The sequence below is a fragment of the Pinus tabuliformis genome, chromosome 5_2 (genome assembly GCF_031772625.1).
Source record: "Pinus tabuliformis cultivar Carrire ecotype Pingquan chromosome 5_2, CPIR1, whole genome shotgun sequence".
NCBI classification, from domain to species: domain Eukaryota; kingdom Viridiplantae; phylum Streptophyta; class Pinopsida; order Pinales; family Pinaceae; genus Pinus; species Pinus tabuliformis.
In genome coordinates, this window is record NC_142306.1 from 36,551,784 (window position 1) to 36,570,460 (window position 18,677).

Consider the following 18,677-nt stretch of genomic DNA (forward strand, 5'->3'; position numbering starts at 1 on the left):
ACTGTTTTACGTACAAGCGCGATGACAACGGGGTTAAAGAGACAGCTATGCGCTGTCAGCGCAACTGTTTTGATATAAGCCGCGCTGAGGCTGAAAAAGAGGCAGAATCAAGCCAAAAACTCCCAAACCAAGGCCAGAACTCTTTAAACAATTTATACACCTCCCAGACTGAACCAGGAAGTCTAAAAGCAGAGAACTAATCCCCAATTTTGAAAAGAGAGAACAATCAAACTCAAACACAAAAATGAACACAAAGAGACAAAGGCCAGCTCCCCAGCGGAGTCGCCAAATTGTTGGAGAGGTAAATCCCCTCTACGGATAGAGGCGATCCCTACTAGCCCAGAATGGGTCTAGCAACAATCAATCAATGCTACTGTGCAAGTTCCTAATTGCAAATAAAAGATAGGCAATGAACACCTACTTGGATTCCAATGCTATTATTTGATGAAGAGATGTCGTTCTCGCTCCTTCGCTTTGGCCGGTCACGATCTTCCACGATCCCCGTAGATAGATACCTGCACACACGAAGAGAAACACAAACACAAACGTGAAATCTAATAAATGCAATTATACATCAGTCAGAAAGGATGTAATTCACATTAACCATTATAAAGACAAATGAGAATGGAACCATAACAGTAGTCATCTATTATTAAATCAATAACAGAGAAAGCTACAACCAAAGTTCTGACGCTGAGTCCTTCTCTAGAGGGTCTAGCCAGCAAGTCTCTTAAGCATTCACCCTTGGAGGTAGATTCTCCCAAAACAAAGCTCTCTCTCACACAAGCAACACTCACAACCTTCCTTAAGCTTGTTCTAACAAATCCACACTTGTCACACCAACTACCTATTAGCAGCAGCAATCCAAGCACTATGAATTCCACACTATCCAAAACTAAAACTCTCCAACCCCCTGCTCATGGCAATGGTAGAGGTTTAAATAGGAGAAGGAGTCTCCACAAATGGTGGGAGGATAAGCTTACTTCCAAGGAAGGTGGCTCAAATGACGAACAGACATGCCATAGAAGGGAGGGCGACACTCACAAGGCCAACAACCAGGTCTAGAGTCATCTGGAAGGCCGGCTATTAGAAAAAACTCGCCCAAACTGGATCAGCGCGGGTCTATAACTGCACTAAAGCACTGACATCGCAGCTGAATAACAGGGAAGGTCATGTCAGCACGACCAGATATGAATAACAAACGCGCTGGCTCATGAAATTCGATCAGCACGGGAAACACGTGTTCTTCCGCGCTGACAGCACATTTGGTCTGTTATGGTGCGCCCATTAGCGCGGTTATTTTGCCAAAAGTCGCGCTGATAGTAAAAAATTTGGCAAAGTGGGTCATTTGGCTAGTTTAGAGAGCATGAGCATGGTTAATTTGAATCCATGATACAGTAGGGAGACTGACAAGGAGACAGTGACAATTTACTGCGTAACATGAGCCATCAAATGTAGGCAAGTGGAATCTACTAGCTGTGCAGTGGGTGTCTCCATCATGATAATGCCAGTATCCTCTGTGATGGTCACGGGGTCTATTATCCCGCTGGAGCTGAACAAAGTCTCTGATTGAGAGAGCATCCTTGAAATCCTACCCATAGGCCTGGTACTCTGCAAAATAATCGCCCATATGACTGGGCTCTGCCTCCTGCTGGGCTCCAGCCCCCGTGTCTGCTCCTAGGAAAGTGGGCATGGTAGAGCGTGTAGGGGCATGTGAGGCCATATGCTGAGTAGTATCACGCTGAGTGGCACCCTGCTCTGGCAAATGGTGGGATGTACCCGATCCCTCACAAACCTGGAAAACCCGTGGGTTCTGACATTGTCTAGCCTCCACCGCCGTGAATCTCTGCCCCATCACCTCTATCTGCCTCGAAAGATCCTACACTAATTTGAGGAGCATGTATGCAAATCTCTTCCTGTCCTCATCTGCCATCGGATCCTCCTGCTCTGTATCCACCACAGGCTTCTCCTATTTTGTGTTCACCACAGGCTCCTCCTGTTATGTGTCCACCACTCGAACACAGTCTCCCTCTCCGTAGGTGTTCTCCAACCTACACTCAATATCTCTGTATTTCCTACCTCTGTAACAGATGTAGGGCTTCTCCTTCGGTGTCATATACTCCTAGCTCCACAGGCTGAGCCAGATCTATGCTCTGATACCACTGTAATATCCTGTTTTCAGGATATCCCTCAAACCCAAGCAAACTCCAACCAAACACGTCCAAATGATATAGTGACCGGGAAACTCAAAGTGATAAAAATAAAAGTGGCACAACATATAATAATGTGAACATGAAATATAAGTAGATACTTAAGAAATGCAGAGAGAAATGCTAAGCCATTTTATTATACTGATTAATTGAAAGAATACAAGAGGGGGTCAGACAGGTAGCACCTCGACTTGCACAAGGCAAGTGAAGAAATACTCTCAAAATAGCAAAGGAATGGCCTCTCTCTGAACTGCATCCAAGCTGTTGGAGAACTGTTGTGCTGCTGCCACTACTGGAAATCAAATGAGGATTTGGGGTTGTTCACCTCCTTAGAAAATGCTGAAACTCTGGAATCAGACTCTACTCAAGAAACCCAGAAAAACCCAGGAAGCTTTTCTGAAATAGCCGACCCCGGAAAATCACCCCCTTGGGGATCTATGCTATCCCTCAAGGCTCTGCGTTTCCACTGAATAGAATTCTCCAAAACTCCACCTGAAACTCTGCCAAAGTCCTCCAATATGCAAGGGCTGATCCCCTGCTCAATCTCCCAACTCAAATCCTTCGTGAAACCCTCAATCCAGAACTCCCACCAAAAGAACTGCGTCCCTCTCTCTCAAGACTGCGAAGTCCTCAAATGCTCAGCTCCTTCACAACGCTGAAGATCAATCCCACTACAAAAGACTGCTGGAAACTACCTTTCCCGAGTAGGCACTCGAAGTCCCCCGAGGCTAAGGGCGAGATCTTCGAACGGAGGCACTCGATGCACTAAACAGTGTTGCAGACCAGTTAAATATCTAGCATGCTCCAAGTTGAAATGACTAGCTCAAATGCACATAATCGAATACCCAAATGAGGAGGCTCCTCTCTCCTTTATAGCATTGGCCTCTCTCAAAACCCTAAGGCCCACCTCCTCCAACGTAGCCTCTCTCTTGCCATGTGCTCCTTCTCCATCTGCGCAGTCCCTCCAAGTGTCTACGTGGACCCGCTTATCTATGTGGTCCTTTGGCCCCCTTGGCTCCCCTTTTAAGTTACAGCGTTGTGCTACTAGGGAGTAACTTTATTCAAAAAGTGAGTTATGTCCTTGCTTTCCTCACCTTTTTATTTATAAATAACTATAGAAGAAAAAATTGAGCAAAATCGAATATTCTAGTTAGCCATGGCTAATTAGGAATATTACAAATGTGCTCAGAATTTGCTCAAAATTGGATGGAAGGTGTAAAAACATGTTTGTTAAAGCTTCATAGATGCTTCAACGAACATCTCCAAGTTTCCCCCATCCTTTTGGTCTTTTTTGGTCTCCTTGAGCTTATTTTCAAGTTGCTTTACTTTGACATTGGCGATCATGTCTTGAGCTTGGTAGTGGTTCACCATGTGTCTGAGCAACTAATTATCCCTTTTTGCCTTCTCAAGGAGCTTCTCCAAGTGTTCATTTACCCTTATTGAGCCAATATTCCTTGTCTTGATGGACCTTAAGGGCAATCTTATCCTCTAGGTCAAGGTCTTCATTCAATAGAATGTGCTCTCGCTCTTCTTGCAATGCCTTCTTTAGGCCCCTTGTTCTTGGCCTTTTCCTCTTTCCTTTACCTTTTGATCCTTCAGGCTTGCTTGATTCTATGATCTCCCTACCTTTTTCAACCTGCTACAATAACTTGGCTTGTTGTTTTTCCATGATCAATTCCTTTTCTTTGAGCTGACTGTTCTCCGGTTGAAGGAAGGAAATAATGTATCTAGCTATCGACATGTTTACTATAAGCTCCTTGATCTGATAGTCCTTATCTATGATTTTCTATTGCATGATTTAATTCTAATCTTCCACCTATAAATCAATAAGCTCAAACTCGTGCTCAATTGTCTCTTTATACTTTGACGCTGATCCCTGTTTTGTTGATGAAGAAGGCTTGACCCCTTTCTCACCATGAGAAGCAAACACAAGTCCTTTTCATCTCTGGTATGTTTTGGTCACCTCAGGTTTGGGTGCCTTGGGAAACTCCTCTGATTTTTTTGATAACCCTACTTCCATAGGTTGTACTGATGTGCCTTGGTGATGGCTTCGTGAAGCAATCTCATTTCATTTTTGAAACCTTAGATGATAGGAAAGGGGAAAAACAGTGAGGGATGAGTGAAAAATGAAGTGATGTGAAGGTGGAGTTTGACAAAATGGTAAAGGAGGTTTGAAAGAGGTGGAAATGAAATTTGGAGAGCTGATGAAAATGAGTGGAAGATAAATGAAGGAACAATGTGCTTGTAAAAGGGAAAAAACAGAGTTTTTAGTGAAAGTGCCCAAAACCCCTAGGAATGAACTAGGGTTTCAGTCTTAGTGAGGTAAATTTTTGTTCTGAGGTTGATTGAGTGGTTTACATGGCATATCAAACATGTATAAAGGTGTAGGGTAATATTTTACATGTTGAAAATCAAGAAAAGAAAATGGCCATCAACAACCCTATCATTTTTGCATGAGAAAATCACTAAAAAACCCTAATTGAAGAAAGCTTTGGCATGGATTGATTTCGAAAATTAAAAAGGTAAGTAAGGTGGTGTACTTACTTGTATCTCAGCTTAGGATTACAATAAAACAAGTGAGAAAACTTAAAAATTGTGTTTGGGTGAGTTTCAGGCAATTTTAGCTACTCTGGCCCAAGCGCAGTGCAGTGTTCTTGAGCACAGCGCATGCCTCCAAGCGTAGTGAAATCTTCCTGAGCGCAGCGTCGATCTTCCAAACCACTTTTGGAGGCCTTTAACGACTCCAAATTGAGAGATTGATATCTCGTTGGAAATATTTTTAAGTATGATATAAGATAGACTCCTCAAGCATGCAATTTGGACACTTCATCACGGAGAAAAAATGATTTTCCCAAGGTCACTCCAAAACCCAGGGTGTCTCTGACAAAAGAGCAGCGCCAACTTGCAGAGAACTTTTTGATGCCTTCCACTAATCAAAATCAAGATCTGAAGGTACCATTGGAAATCTTAGGATGTTTGATACACAGTAGAGTCCTTAAGCACTGCCAACACCTGCTCCAAACCCCTAAAAAGTTGTCTTGAAGTCAAGCTGTCGAGAAGTGTAGCAACTCTCCCGTAGCAAGTGTATTTTGGGAATGTATTTCAAATCATAAAACCTGTGCATAAAATGAAGAAGGTTTTTGTTCCTTGGATATAATGGACAAAAACCTCTTTCACTTTTGTAAAATTCTTCTCCATTTCATCGAAAACATATTTTGAAGAAAACATGTCCCTATGATAAATGATGAGGCGAGGTAGTGTGCTGCAACATTGTCTTATTTGAAATAAAACATTACTTTTACCTTTATTTTTCTTTACCTAAGCTGCTAAATCCCTTTACCCACTTAATCACATGATGGACATGTTTTTGGCAACATATGGTATCATTATGACACATGGAGTGAAACCCTAGACCATGACCTAAAATGAGGAATTTAACCATTTCATGACCAAAGACACTTAAATGAAGATATGATACCTCGAAGAAGACAATGACCATGATGAGTGAGGAAGACCATGAGTAAGTGAAGGAGGCAGTAGTGACCTAGACACAACAACTAGTGACCAAATTTTTATTTGAAGATTCACTGAAATGACAAAAATTTGACTTGACACCCTAACAACACCTTGTAAGAGCATATTTGATCACTGGTGACAGGATGAACTGACTGACACTAATAGGTTATACTCAAGCATAATTATGTTTTGCATGAAAGTTACATCTATCAATATGCATATGATAATTACTTTCGAGATGTGTATGAAAGCTTGAGTCAAGGAAACCAAATTGAAGAGTCGGATTATCATGTACATAACAGTTTGTTGTATCACTTGGGTAAGTTATGTATTCCATAGGAAGAAAGAAACAATATCATAAGGGAGGCACACACTTCATTGATTTTTGGACAGTTTGGTGTAGGCAAGACAATAGCGAATCTTCAAAGGTATTTTTATTGGCCATGCATGTTTGATAATGTATCTCATTTCATTAGAGGATGTTCTTTGCGTGCAACAAGTAAGCGTAGTAATAGGAAACTAGGATTGTACACTCCACTTCCAACACCTTCACGTCCATGGGAGAGTATCTCAATGGATTTTGTAGGAGGTCTTCCATTGTCAAGGAAAGGTCATGATTACTTGTATGTAGTTGTAGACAAGTTCAACAAAATGTGTATACTAATACCATGTAAAAAGAAAATTACAGCTGAACAAACAACTCATCTTTTCTTCCAAAACATTTGGGTTCATTTTTGTCTTCCTACTTCCATTGTAAGTGATCGAGATTCTCGATTTGTTGGGAACTTTTGGTCAAATTTGTGGGACATGATGGACAAAAAGTTTAAGAAGAGTACAACCTTTCATCCACAAACAGATGGACAAACTGAGGTGGTCAACAGAATAACCATTCATCTTCTTAGAGGATATTGCAACAAACATCCAAAGTTTTGGGATGAATAATTGCTTACATACTACATGCATACAACAGGGCAAAGCATTCTTCCACAAACACATCGCCATTTGAGACATGTTTTGGGTATTTTCCAAGGTCGCCATTGGACTTCATCTTTCAGAAAGATGTCGCCGTCGATGGTCATAGTGATATCAATAAGGCAAGGAAGTTCATAGAGAAAATTTAGTTGATACATCACACAGTGCAGGAACAACTGGAAAAGAATCAAAGCAGCTACAAGGCAAGGCATGGAAAACACCACATTGATCACAAATTTCAAGTTGGATATGAAGTTTGGTTATATATTAGCAAAGAGAGACTTCAAGGGGAAGGTAAAAAGCTTAAGCCAATCTGTTATGGTCTTTTTAAAATTCTGGAAAATATTGGTAACAATGACTTTAAGCTTGATTTGCCTCCTTATATGCAAATATACTATGTTGTTAATATTGAGAATTTTAGATTGTTTGAGCCTCCTTTGATTGATTATCAAGGAGAGAATGTTCAACTGCCATCAATAAATGATGTCCTGCTAGAATATCTTGATGAACTTCAACAGGATCTCATACTTGACAAAAGAACCAGGACTTCGAAAGAGGGGATGTCAAATACCTTAGAGTGGGACTCAAGGGACAAAAGCCTTCTAAAGCCAAATGGTTGCAGATCGAGAAGGTGAGGGAGTTGTACCCTCACCTTCTGAACAATTTATAGTATCTTTTGGGGTCCAAAAGGCTTCTAGTGGGGAGGAATGATCAGGCGCTCAATATTTATCTCAAAAATCAAATTTCTTAGAATAGCTCAAAATATGAATGACCGCTTTCGTCTCGGCAAAACGATCCTAACGCAACTCATTTCACTGAAAACCAAGTTCGTATGAGGAAGTTATTGAGTTCTGTTTGCTTTGTTAAACATGCGAAACTAAAAAAAAAATGCCTAGTGACTGCACAGTCAGTATTCCGTACTGTTGACGTGGCAAGTGACTAGGCAGGGTCAACAGACGATCAACATCCAATCATGGTTCACCAAGTGTCATATTTTTATTGGGTTCACAGGTTGGTGATGTGGCACATTTGTATTGGTTAATGGAGGTCCAATGAGGAGGGGACAAGTGGCAAGCCCTAAGGCGCCACGTGTCCCTCCCTAAAGGACTGACTGGGGCTTTACCAAAATTTTTATGGAGCTACCGGAGTTCGACCCCATGACCTCCCCTCCACGACCAAGACTCTCTACCATCTCTGATACACATTGGTTCCTTTTTTTTTACAGAAATGGTTATGGAGCTTTTATATTAATCTTGGGCTGAATGCCAAATCTGATTACATTATGAGCTTCTTTGTCTTGATGCATTCCTTTGCTAAGGATGTAGCTGAAGCTTACAAGTTTCTTCCTTGGATAGACGCCCACAGAGCTAATTTCAGAGGTTCCCCCCCCTTGAAAATACAAACAAATTGGTTTAATAACAGACAGTAGAACATGGTAGCAGTCTATTTATGGAATGGGTTCCCATGATTCTTCTTCCACTTTCAGCTTGACCCCAGTAGAGAGAAGGGCAACTTTATTGGCTTCGATGTCCGCCTTTTTATTATGAGTTCTCAACATGTGGTAGTACTTCAAGTCCTGCATATTGTTTTCCATACCTTTGATCCTAGTAATCAACCGTGCTAGATTGAGGTCCGATACTGGAATATTGGAAACCATTGCGTTTATAATGACCTGAGAGCCACCTATAACAATTGCTTCATTTATGTCCAGTTCTTTAAGGGTCTTGAGTCCTTGGTAGAGGGCCAAGGCCTCAACTTGAATGCTGGTAGTGTAACCTAGACCCCTAGCGTAGGAGTGAATTTTTTCCCCAGATTGATTTAGAACAACACCTCCTGCACCAGCTTTGCCCGGATTTCCCTTTGCTGCTCCATCAAAGAAAAGGAAGTGCCTTGCTTTCGATTTAAGCCAATCTTGAAAGTCATTCTCGGATTTCCTTATTTTCCATTCTTTGATAGTGGGGGATTTTTTGACTGCTGGATGAAATTGAAGTTCTAGCGTTGATCCCCATGCTATGTACTATTGACTGAGGTTGGAATCGTCTTTTATATCAGTCAAGCACTCCTTTATGTGACATTTAATCTTGGTTTCTAGGACTTTGTGGCTCTGTTTTGTATTTCTAAAAATTCTTCTGTTACGCTCTATCCATAACTACCAACAGATGATCTTTGGGAGGACAGCCCATGCTGCTTTGATAATCAGATTTTTTGGAGGAGGACCTGGAAATCTGTTTGTCCATTCAGAGAAACGTTCAGAAGTGGAGCAAGGGATAGTGAAGTTAGGATCCAGATCATGAGTAAAGAAGGACCAGATCTGCCTAGAGAAGCTGTAATCTAGAATTAGGTGGACTGCTGTGTCAATGTTTTCATTGCACAGTGAACAGATGGATGGACCATGGAATCCTTTCTTCTGCAAGTTATCATAAGTTTAGATTTTGCCGTGACAATAAACCCAGGCAAAGAAATCAACCTTGGGCCATGAAGGCAGGCGCCAAACGCCTTGACAAGGAGCTGGATCCGGAGGAACGTATGGTCTATTGATCAATTTAGCATATCCCAGTGAGACTGTGTATCCTTTGGCTTTCGGCCCCCATCCCATCTCATCTCTCTTCCTCGAATGCGTGGGTGCCAATCCATGGAGGGAGTCGAGCAGCATGATCCACTCGGTGTTCAGGTTATCCGACACCTTTAATCGCTTCCAGCCTGCCCATATCGAATCGTTCCAGCATGAGATATCCCACAAAGTTTGCATTCCTTCTCTGTCCATCCAACAAAGCAGTGAGTTAATGGAGGCTCTGACCTCTATTGGCTCCTTGTTCATGATTCTGTCCGACCAGATATTGATTTTTTTCCCATTGACTGGTATCCAGTAAGAGTGGGCGGTGATGAGGGATGCAGCTCTGTCATAAATTTTGAGGAATGTTGAGTTTGGCAAATGAATCACTTTTTCTAAGCATCTGGATCTTGGACCTCTGAAATATTTTTTCCAGAGCACCTTTTGGGCCCAACCGGGATTGGGTGCAATGATCCTCCAAATGATTTTTGCAGCCATTGCCACGTTCTGATGACGAAGATTTCTGAAATTTAGGCCACCTTCCCACAATGGCTTGGAGATGATATCCCAGCTGATGAGAGGGATCTTTTTTTCATTTTGTTTCCCTCCCTTCTAGAAGAACCTCCTTATGTATTCCTCCATTTTGTTTAGAATGGATGCTGGAGCGAGGAGCCTTGCGAATTGAAATAGAGGCAAGCTGTTGAGGACAAATTTTATTAAGACTATTTTGCCTACAGTATTCAGCCAGGAATATCCCCAGGCTTGAATCTTTGCCTTGAATTTTTCTAATTGTGGGAGCCATTCTTTGCTAGTTGGTCTCTTGTGAGATATTGGGAGGCCCAAGTATTTAAAAGAAGACCAGGAGGTGGAAGCTTCAAAGCCAAAACATCTGGAGATGGCAGATAGCAGTCTAGGCGTAGTATTCCAACTGAAAATATGACATTTGCTCTTGTTAACAACACTGCCTGAAGCTTCACTAAACTCATCCAGGACCTCTTTGAACTTTGTGGCAGAGGGAATAGAGGCAGGACCCAACAACAAAGTGTCATCCGCAAACAAAGCATGGTTAATATTTTTGGTCCCTCTTGCAATACACAGTCCATTGATTTCTTGTTCATGCAACTTTTTATCTAGCAGGAAGCTGAGGGCTGAGGCCTGGATGACAAAGAGCAGGGGGGATAGAGGGCACCCCTGCCTGAGTCCTCTCGAGGCTTTAAAGAAGTCTGTGGCTCTTCCATTAACAAGAGGAGCTATCCATGGCTCCGAGATGCATGCCCGGATCCAATTAATGAAATTTGCTCCAAAGCCAAACTTACACATAACATTTAAAAGGAAGCTATGATTTACTCGATCAAAAGCATTTGCTAAATCAAGTTTGATCACCATACCTTGCTCTTTTCGAAGTAGACTTGAGTGAATTGCCTCCTGTACCAGTAGAAAGTTGTCCACGATTTGCCTACCATGGATGAAGCCTCCTTGATTCTCTGGAATTATTTTGGGGAGGATGAACTTCAATCTGTTTGCAATTACTTTGGTGATTAATTTTTACCCTGTACTACATAGAGAGATCGATCGAAATCTGTTGAAGTTATTGGCACCTTTTTCCTTGGGTATGAGTGCTAAAAACACAGAATTAGTACTGCCTCCAATTTTCTGAATATTTTGGGATTTTTGTACCATTTTGAGTAGATCTTTCTCAATAATCGGCCAGCAAGCTTGGAGGAATCTAGCAAAGAAACCATCCGGCCCAGGGGCCTTATCCGGCTCCATGTCGAAGAGAGCCTTTTTCACCTCCTCTTTAGTGACTTTATCCTCAAGAGATTCATTAATTCGCTGAGAAATTACAGAGCGTATATTTTCTAACAGCTCAGGATAGTGGCTTGGATCCTTGTCTTCACTATATAAGTTCTGGAAATGGGTAAACGCAGCTCTCTTTATGTGATCAAAATCCTTATCGATATCTCCCTCTTCTTTAATCTCTGAGATGGTGTTGAAACATTTCCTTGCCTGGGCTTGTTTGTGAAAATAAGCAGTGTTCCTATCCCCTGCTTTAAGCCAGAGGTTCCGGGATTTCAATCTCCAATACTCTTCTTCAGCTAAGCAGGCTTTGTGGTATTGTTGTTGTAGCTGGGTTTCTTGTTCTAATAAATCCTTTGTGGGCATTGCGTTTTCCATACCATTTTGATGAGAAACAAGAGCAGCTTTAATGGTTTTCCTTATTGTGGCCGGATTGGACAGCGTTTTGGCCCATCTTTTTAGAGCTCCTTTCACCCTTCTGAGCTTTTCCTCCCAAATATAGAATGGCGATCCTTTAACTGGTTGGTTCCAACATTCCTTGACAGTTTGCATGAAATCGGGCTCCTTTACCCAAAGAGGGCTAAATCTAAATGGGATGGGGCCCAGATCATGATGAGCTAAGAGATCTAGCTTTATGGGCTTATGATCAGAGATGCTGTTGGCAAGAATATGCATTCTGGGCTCTAATCCTAGCAGCAGATAGGAGCTTTGAATGATAAACCTATCTAACCTGGCAGCAATGTGTCCAGGACCCACTCTTTTATTAGACCAAGAGTACTTACCTGAAGAGGGTTTGATGTCTAGCAAATCCCAATCTTGCACTATGTCCTCCACCCATTCTCTAGCCAGATATCTAACTATGCCGCCTCCCCTTTTTTCTGATGGGTGCAGGGTAAGGTTGAGGTCACCAGCAATTATTATGTTTTCCAGGTTTGTCAAATCTACTTGATGTCTTATAGAGTCCCAACAGTCTTTTTTTCCCCAACGTTGACTGGAGAGTAAACATTGAAAAGGCATAACGTTTCCTTAGTATTTAGGTTCTACATTTTCAACAGCAACCAATGGATATTCCTGGCCTCGTATAGGACTGTAATTTTATTGGAATTCCACAGAGTGCCTATCCCTCCTGAGGCACCCCAGGCGGAGATTTCTCTTGCTTCGCTTTTATTCCAAAGTTTCTTGCTTATTTGAAGGAAGACTATGTCTTCCAACTTTGTCTCCTGAACAAGAAGTAGATCTAAGGTTTCTGTCCTGGTTAGACTTCTGATGGCTTCTTCTTTACCTTTGCTCCCCATCCCTCTACAATTCCAAGAGATGACCTTCATTATTTATGCTTCTGATGGGCTCCCTTGGAGCCTTGGGGCGGGTTTTTCAATATCTTTGGCTTTGAGGCTAGCATTTTCTCCAAGGTTGGTTGACTTCCCTGAAGTTTCTCTTTGTAAGTCTCTTGCTCCCTTTTTTCCCTATCGGTTTTCTGGCCTCTTTTTGATCTTCTTACCGGGGTGTGGGACTCTCCTATTTCTCCTTCCTCTTCTGATTTTTCTGTTTCCTGCTCTTCTTCTTCATCTTCTATGGTCATGCCTTTTGGGTCTTCAGCACTTGTTCCTTTGAGAGAGGCTGAGGGAGTACTTTTTCTTGTGGGTTGAGCTTCGGTCTCCTGTGTTGCTTCTGCCTCCTTTTGAGCTTCTCCCTCTTGTGTGCTCTCTGTATGTGAACTCAGGGGATCAAACTTGTTTTCAGAATTGGATTTGGAGAGGATCTGTTGAGCAGTGGTTTGCTGGGTTCCTTTGCCATTAGGGACTCCTTGCTTTTGATTCTTGGGGTAATTTTTGGATCGCTTTACTTGATTCTATCCATCCTCTTTTCCCTGCTCAGCCTCTTTGTTATATGGGCAACCTCTGGCGAAATGTCTGTAAACATGACATTTTCGACATTTGAAGGGCAACTGCTCATAGTCCAGTTTCTGCATGTGCATCCAGCTTCCGACCTTTATTGTGATGGCCTCTGGTAGTCCCACCTCCAGATCTACTTCTACACATATCCTGGCACAATTGTATTGATCCTTGTTGTTCGCACGATCTATGAATTTTCCTAGGGCATTTCCAATGTGTTTCAGCGAATCCCAGTTCCAGCAGTGCACTGGGAGATTTGGGAGCCTGGCCCACATCAGGACTACTTTGGGCACATCTACTGCCAGGTCGAAGTCTGGAGTCCATTTGTTCAGATATAGACCCTGAGGACCCATGAAGTAGGGGCCATTTTGGAAGATCATGTCTTTATCTTCTTTTGATGTGAATTAGAAGAGGAAATAACCTCTCCCCAGAAAGTAAGAGGTGACGCTTTCTTTGATCAGAGGTGCCCAATTTCTGTTAACCCAGCGTTCTGTGGTTTTTGGAGATGGCCATAGCCTGGGGAACTGGCCGATGAGATCCCTTTCAGCCAGTGACAAGGCAACTTGGATCGAGGTTTCTGGAGGGAGGGAGATCACCGATATATCGTCCAATCTCTTGACAAACTTCGCAGCTTCAGTGTGTTTCTTCTTTGGCAATCCCGCCAAAAGCCTGTTAAAAGCCTTAGAAGATGAGGACGTCAGAGGAGGCGGAAGAGGCGCATGAGGGGTCCCCAGCCCCTCCATGGTCACAATATCTAAGAGCGGCATTTTCAGTCTCCTGAACGATCCATGCAGGTAGACCACAACAAGCAGGAGGCTCACCAGCGGGCGGGATCGCAGGGTCGGGCCAACAGAGGGCGGGGGCTCACTGTTTGCAACTTGCGGGGGATGCGGATCTCGATTTGTAGGGCTGAGGGTTGCAGAGCTCGATCATATTATATTCATGTCAAATTCTTCCTTTCCGCTACACATTGGTTCTTAACCAGTATAGCTTGCCGCATATATTTAACGTTTAATATGTATGGGGTTTCCGGTTAGGAGTGCCAACATTCCCCATGCGAATGTGCCAATAGTTATATGAAATGGCTAATGTTAAACTAGCGGACAACCCCATATAACCACAACCTCAAGCCATTTCGTGCGAATGCATAAAACCCACAAGATTCATGGTTAACGTTATATCCGGTGGCTCCAACACAAACAATGACTGTGACGGTTAATTCCATTCATGTGAGCGCAATGAAATCTATTTGTTATGGCTAGGTGGTGGTCAATTAACCCAACAAACAACATGACATTTAATGCGAGACATGTTTCCACCCAAAAATCGCTAGCTCAAACAGTTAGCGGTAAAATCCGTTAAAACTGGATCAGTGTTAATTAAGCGCAATTAACTATTAATTAACCTGAGTTTTATTTAATTAAAATTTAGTTTAATTCGGCGGTTATCTTAGCGGAACCCACCAATTTTTGACTTTTATCTAAGTTTAGCGAATTTAACTGGAGTTCCTCTAGTTTTAGACGAGCTTTTCTAAGGAAAGACAGTTTGAGTCATAACTGGAGCAAATTTCGACCAAATTGAGCTCAGGGAAAGATGTTCCTAGCTAATTTCGACATTCTGAACACATTGGAACATGTTTCAGGAGTAGTAGAGCTTTGTAAACAATATTTTTTGCATATTGAGCTAATAAAAAGGCCTAAGCCATGGAAGTTGGACCAATGAGATGTAACCCAGGGGGGGTGAACTCCTTCATCAAAACACTGTGTTAATTGCTCTTGTTGATGGTTTGTTGTATTTTGAATTGTTGTTATTCAACACTTGTTTTCGATGTTATTTTTTTCATGTCTTTCACTTAAAACTTGATAAAAATTTACCTATTTACAATCACAAACACCATAAGAAAACCATGCATAGGAAGGAATGGACAAGCATTTGCTTATAAATCTGCAATTGAAATTAGCACAACAAAACTAACATTCAAAAACAAATCATACCATGACCATGTGTCTTAATAGTCTATGGGCTCATTTTCTATTTGAAATTGTAAACTCCGAAGGTTTGGGAGGTGGGCGCTAACTGTAACCACTGGCATGTGACCAACAACTCCTTAACCGCTGGCATTTAATGTTAACCACACGGATTAATGCGCTAAGTGGAGGTTAAGTGCTAATTAATACATGATTATCTTTAATTAATGGCGCAGTTAACTTGGTAGTACGATAAATTCTGGATTTCTCCAAATTTGGTAGAGTTAACTGGAGTTTCTCTAGATTTGGTGGAGTTTTCCTAGGGGAAACTGAAGAGGCCATAACTTTTGCAATTTTCTACCAATTTGGGCTCAGAAAAAGTCATTACTTGATGATTTTGATGTTCTGATCACATTGAATCAGGTTTAAGGAGTAGTAGAGCATTGTAAACAACATTTTTTTCCATTTTGAGCTAATATAGAGGCCCAAGCCATAGAAGCTGGACCAAGGAGATGTAGCCCAAGAGGGTGAACTCCTTCATCAAAACATTGTGTTAAGTGTTCATTTTGATGGTTTGATGTATATTTATTTGTTGTTGTTCAACACTTTATTTACATGCTATTTTTCTCATGAATTTGACATAAAACTTGACAAATTTACCTATTAAATTCACAAACACCATAAAGGAAACCTATGCACATAAAGCAAATGATGAGCAATTGTTTTTAATTCTAAAGTTGAAATTAGAACAACAAAACTAACATTCAACAATAGATCAATTGGTGAGACCTACTCAGGACCCTCACATGTGTCGCTGGGGAGGGGCGATGCCAAGGGAGGGTGGTGGAGTTGTGGGGCATTACTGGACTACTACAATCGAGGGTTGATCTGACTCTAACCCTCAGCTGATCTTGGAGTTTCCGTACCATGGAGTCCTCTTCCAGGGAGATCCGGATATGGGGCTTCCTCCCAGTGCTGCCTGGGGGCAAGCAGGTATATATTGTATTTCTACAGTTGTATACATATGTGTATTTTCATGTATGTATGGTTTTGACTTGATGATGATGTTGAAACTATGCTTTGTTTACTTGCATATGCGTGGTTGCGGGGACATCCACTGGCCTATGTGGCAGGCCATGATCCGAGGCATTTAGGTGTTGCAGGGGTTGCCCCTGTTTCACTGAGACCGAGGATGGCGAGGCCACCGATTGATCCTCAGGGTGGTGCAGAGCACCCAACGGCACCGGATTGAGATTGGTGGGCCCTCTGGAGAGGGGGTGATGGATATAGAGAGACTGGTTGTCCATGTTGAGGATGTAGAGCTGCAATTGGTGGCCACTGAGGCGGAGTTACCGAGTTATCGTGATTCATGGGGATGAGTTGAGTCCCTGAATAAAGGGTTTCCTTCTTATGGATGGTTCAACCTACCTGAGGTTGTGGTTGAGACTACAATGTCCCCGAAGCAGGCACATCGACTAATTTTGAACCGTATTGCTATGGATACGGCTACAACTGGTCCTATTTTGGCTTCGAATGTGGAGATTGGGCCACTAGGGACCTAGGCAGACTTGTTGTTTTTTTCTTTTTTTCTTTTTGTCGAGATGATGTATGTACCAGGGAAAGCACCCATTTATGAGGATGCTCCCCTGTCTTTGTTGTCTTATTCCTCCTGGTCATGGGCCAATGAGTTTTGTACTCATATATTTTTTTATGTATATATGAGGTAATTTTTTGGTGGCTCTCATGATGTGGTACATGCGATTACACTTTTAGTGTATTTCTGCATTTATGTTTTTTTTTTATGTATGATGTTTTATGTATCTTGATGGTTATATATATGTGATGCATGCTAGTTTAAGGTTTGATTAGCGATGCGTTCAGCTATATGATTTTGATCTCTCGGTTTATGTGTAAATGTAATTTGATCAAAATATCTAGCTAACCTTTGTGCATTCAGATATTTCCGGAAAAGACATGGATCATAGATTTGAAAAGTCTTGTTTAACTGTGATACTATGAGTTGGGAATCAAGGAAAAAATGCAGGAGACAGATACCTAGGTGGTGGGCATAAGCCAATAGGCCTATGACAACATCATATTATTCTTGATTGTTGGTGGTTGACCTGAATCAAAGTCCATTAATGAGACGATGTGTTTGGTTAGGAGAGTATATGGCCCATGCTGCAGCAGCGAGATTTTGCGACCATTGAGATGCACTTTCAGCGAACTCGTGGTGATATGCTGGTGGAAGATCCATCTCTTGACATGTGATGAGAGAATGGTTTTTTTTAGAATAAATCCATGCTAAGGTGATATTCATAAAAAATAAGTCATTGTACATACATGTTTACTCTGTCATTTTATGGATGAATTTTTTTGAGGTAGAGACCATTGACGAGATTTGTAAGGAAAGTCCCGTTGGGCTCTAATAGTATGTATGCTCCCTTGCGGAGGCAATTCTTGATTATGTATGTTCCCTTTCAAACAGTTTCAAACTCTCTAGGTCCCACTGCTTCCCAGGCGACATTGTAGCGGAGGACTAACTCCCCCTCGGTGAATGTCCGGTGGGTGCTGTGGCGATCGAACAAGGCCTTTACCCTTTTCTTGTGGGCTTCATTATTCCGAAGGGATTCTCGTCGGCATTCATCAGCGAGGTATAGTTGTAACAACCTTTGTTCCAAAGGTTTGGTGTCATCTAAAAGCTCAATGGCTGAGTGCAAAGTGGGGATCTCACACTCGATGGGAAGCACTGCTTCTATACCATATACAAGTTGGAAGAGTGTAAACCCTGTGGATGCTTTGATCACTATGCGGTATGCCCGTAGGGCTTTGAACACCATGTGGTGCCAATTTGTTTTGTGAGTGTTCACCATATGCTATAATATGATTTTGAGGAATTTGTTGATAACTTCTACTTGCCCATTGGACTGGGGGTAGTACGGTGATGCAAACTCGTGAGAGAAACCAAGATGTTGGGACAGTTCTTGAAAGATTTCATTTTCGAAATGTTTACCATGATCTGACACCAAATCCTTGGGAACACCAAACTGCGTTATGACATGGTTGAAGAAATTATGCAGCGGTTTCAGCAGTGTTATTATATGTGGGCATTACTTCTACCCATTTAGTAAAATAGTCCACAATAACCACAATGTATTTATGGTTGCCAGATGATGGGGGTTACAGGTCATGAAGTCGATGCCCCATTTACAGAAGGGGCCAAACACTAGGACTGGATGCAAGGAAATAGGTGGTGCTCATGCCTTATGATTGTATTGTTGGCATCACTCACATCATTTGACTGCTTGTATGCAATCATGGAATAGGGTGGGCCAAAAATAACCAGCATGGAGGATTGTTTAGGTAGTGGTCATCCCTGATAGATGGCCACCACATGCCCCACTATGACAGTCATTTAAGGCTTGCTCAACTTGATGGTGATTGAGGCATCGACATAGGATGGTGTCAATGCCTCGTCGGTAGAGGACATCCCCTAATAGGAGGTATCGGGGGGCCTATTGGTGTATGCATCTCCAATCATCACACGTAAGTTGAGGTTTAAACTTTTGAGTTCGTAAAAAGAGGAGGATATCACCGTACCAGGGGTCATCTGTGGACACCAAAAATAGATGTTCGTCGGGGAGGGCCTCGTTGACGGGAGAGCCTCGGGTCTCTATTGGGAGGTCTATGATGAATTCAACAAGAATGGGTGCTTTTTTCTCTCGGGGAGTTAAATTGAAGGTAAAACTCTTGTAGGATAACCATCCACCTA

General features: G+C 42.1%; 1 protein-coding gene across 1 annotated transcript; it reads right to left on the reverse strand.

The window, feature by feature from the left end:
- Positions 1-17,385: 17,385 nt before the first annotated feature.
- Positions 17,386-17,745, reverse strand: LOC149157491 (uncharacterized). Its single transcript, XM_089433705.1, has one exon. It carries the CDS (start codon positions 17,743-17,745, stop codon positions 17,386-17,388), a length of 360 nt encoding a protein of 119 aa, XP_089289831.1.
- Positions 17,746-18,677: the final 932 nt, after the last annotated feature.

Excerpts from the sequence above, each read along its gene's own strand:
- LOC149157491 (XM_089433705.1), bottom strand. The coding sequence starts at position 17,745 with ATGGTGTTCAAAGCCCTACGGGCATACCGCATAGTGATCAAAGCATCC.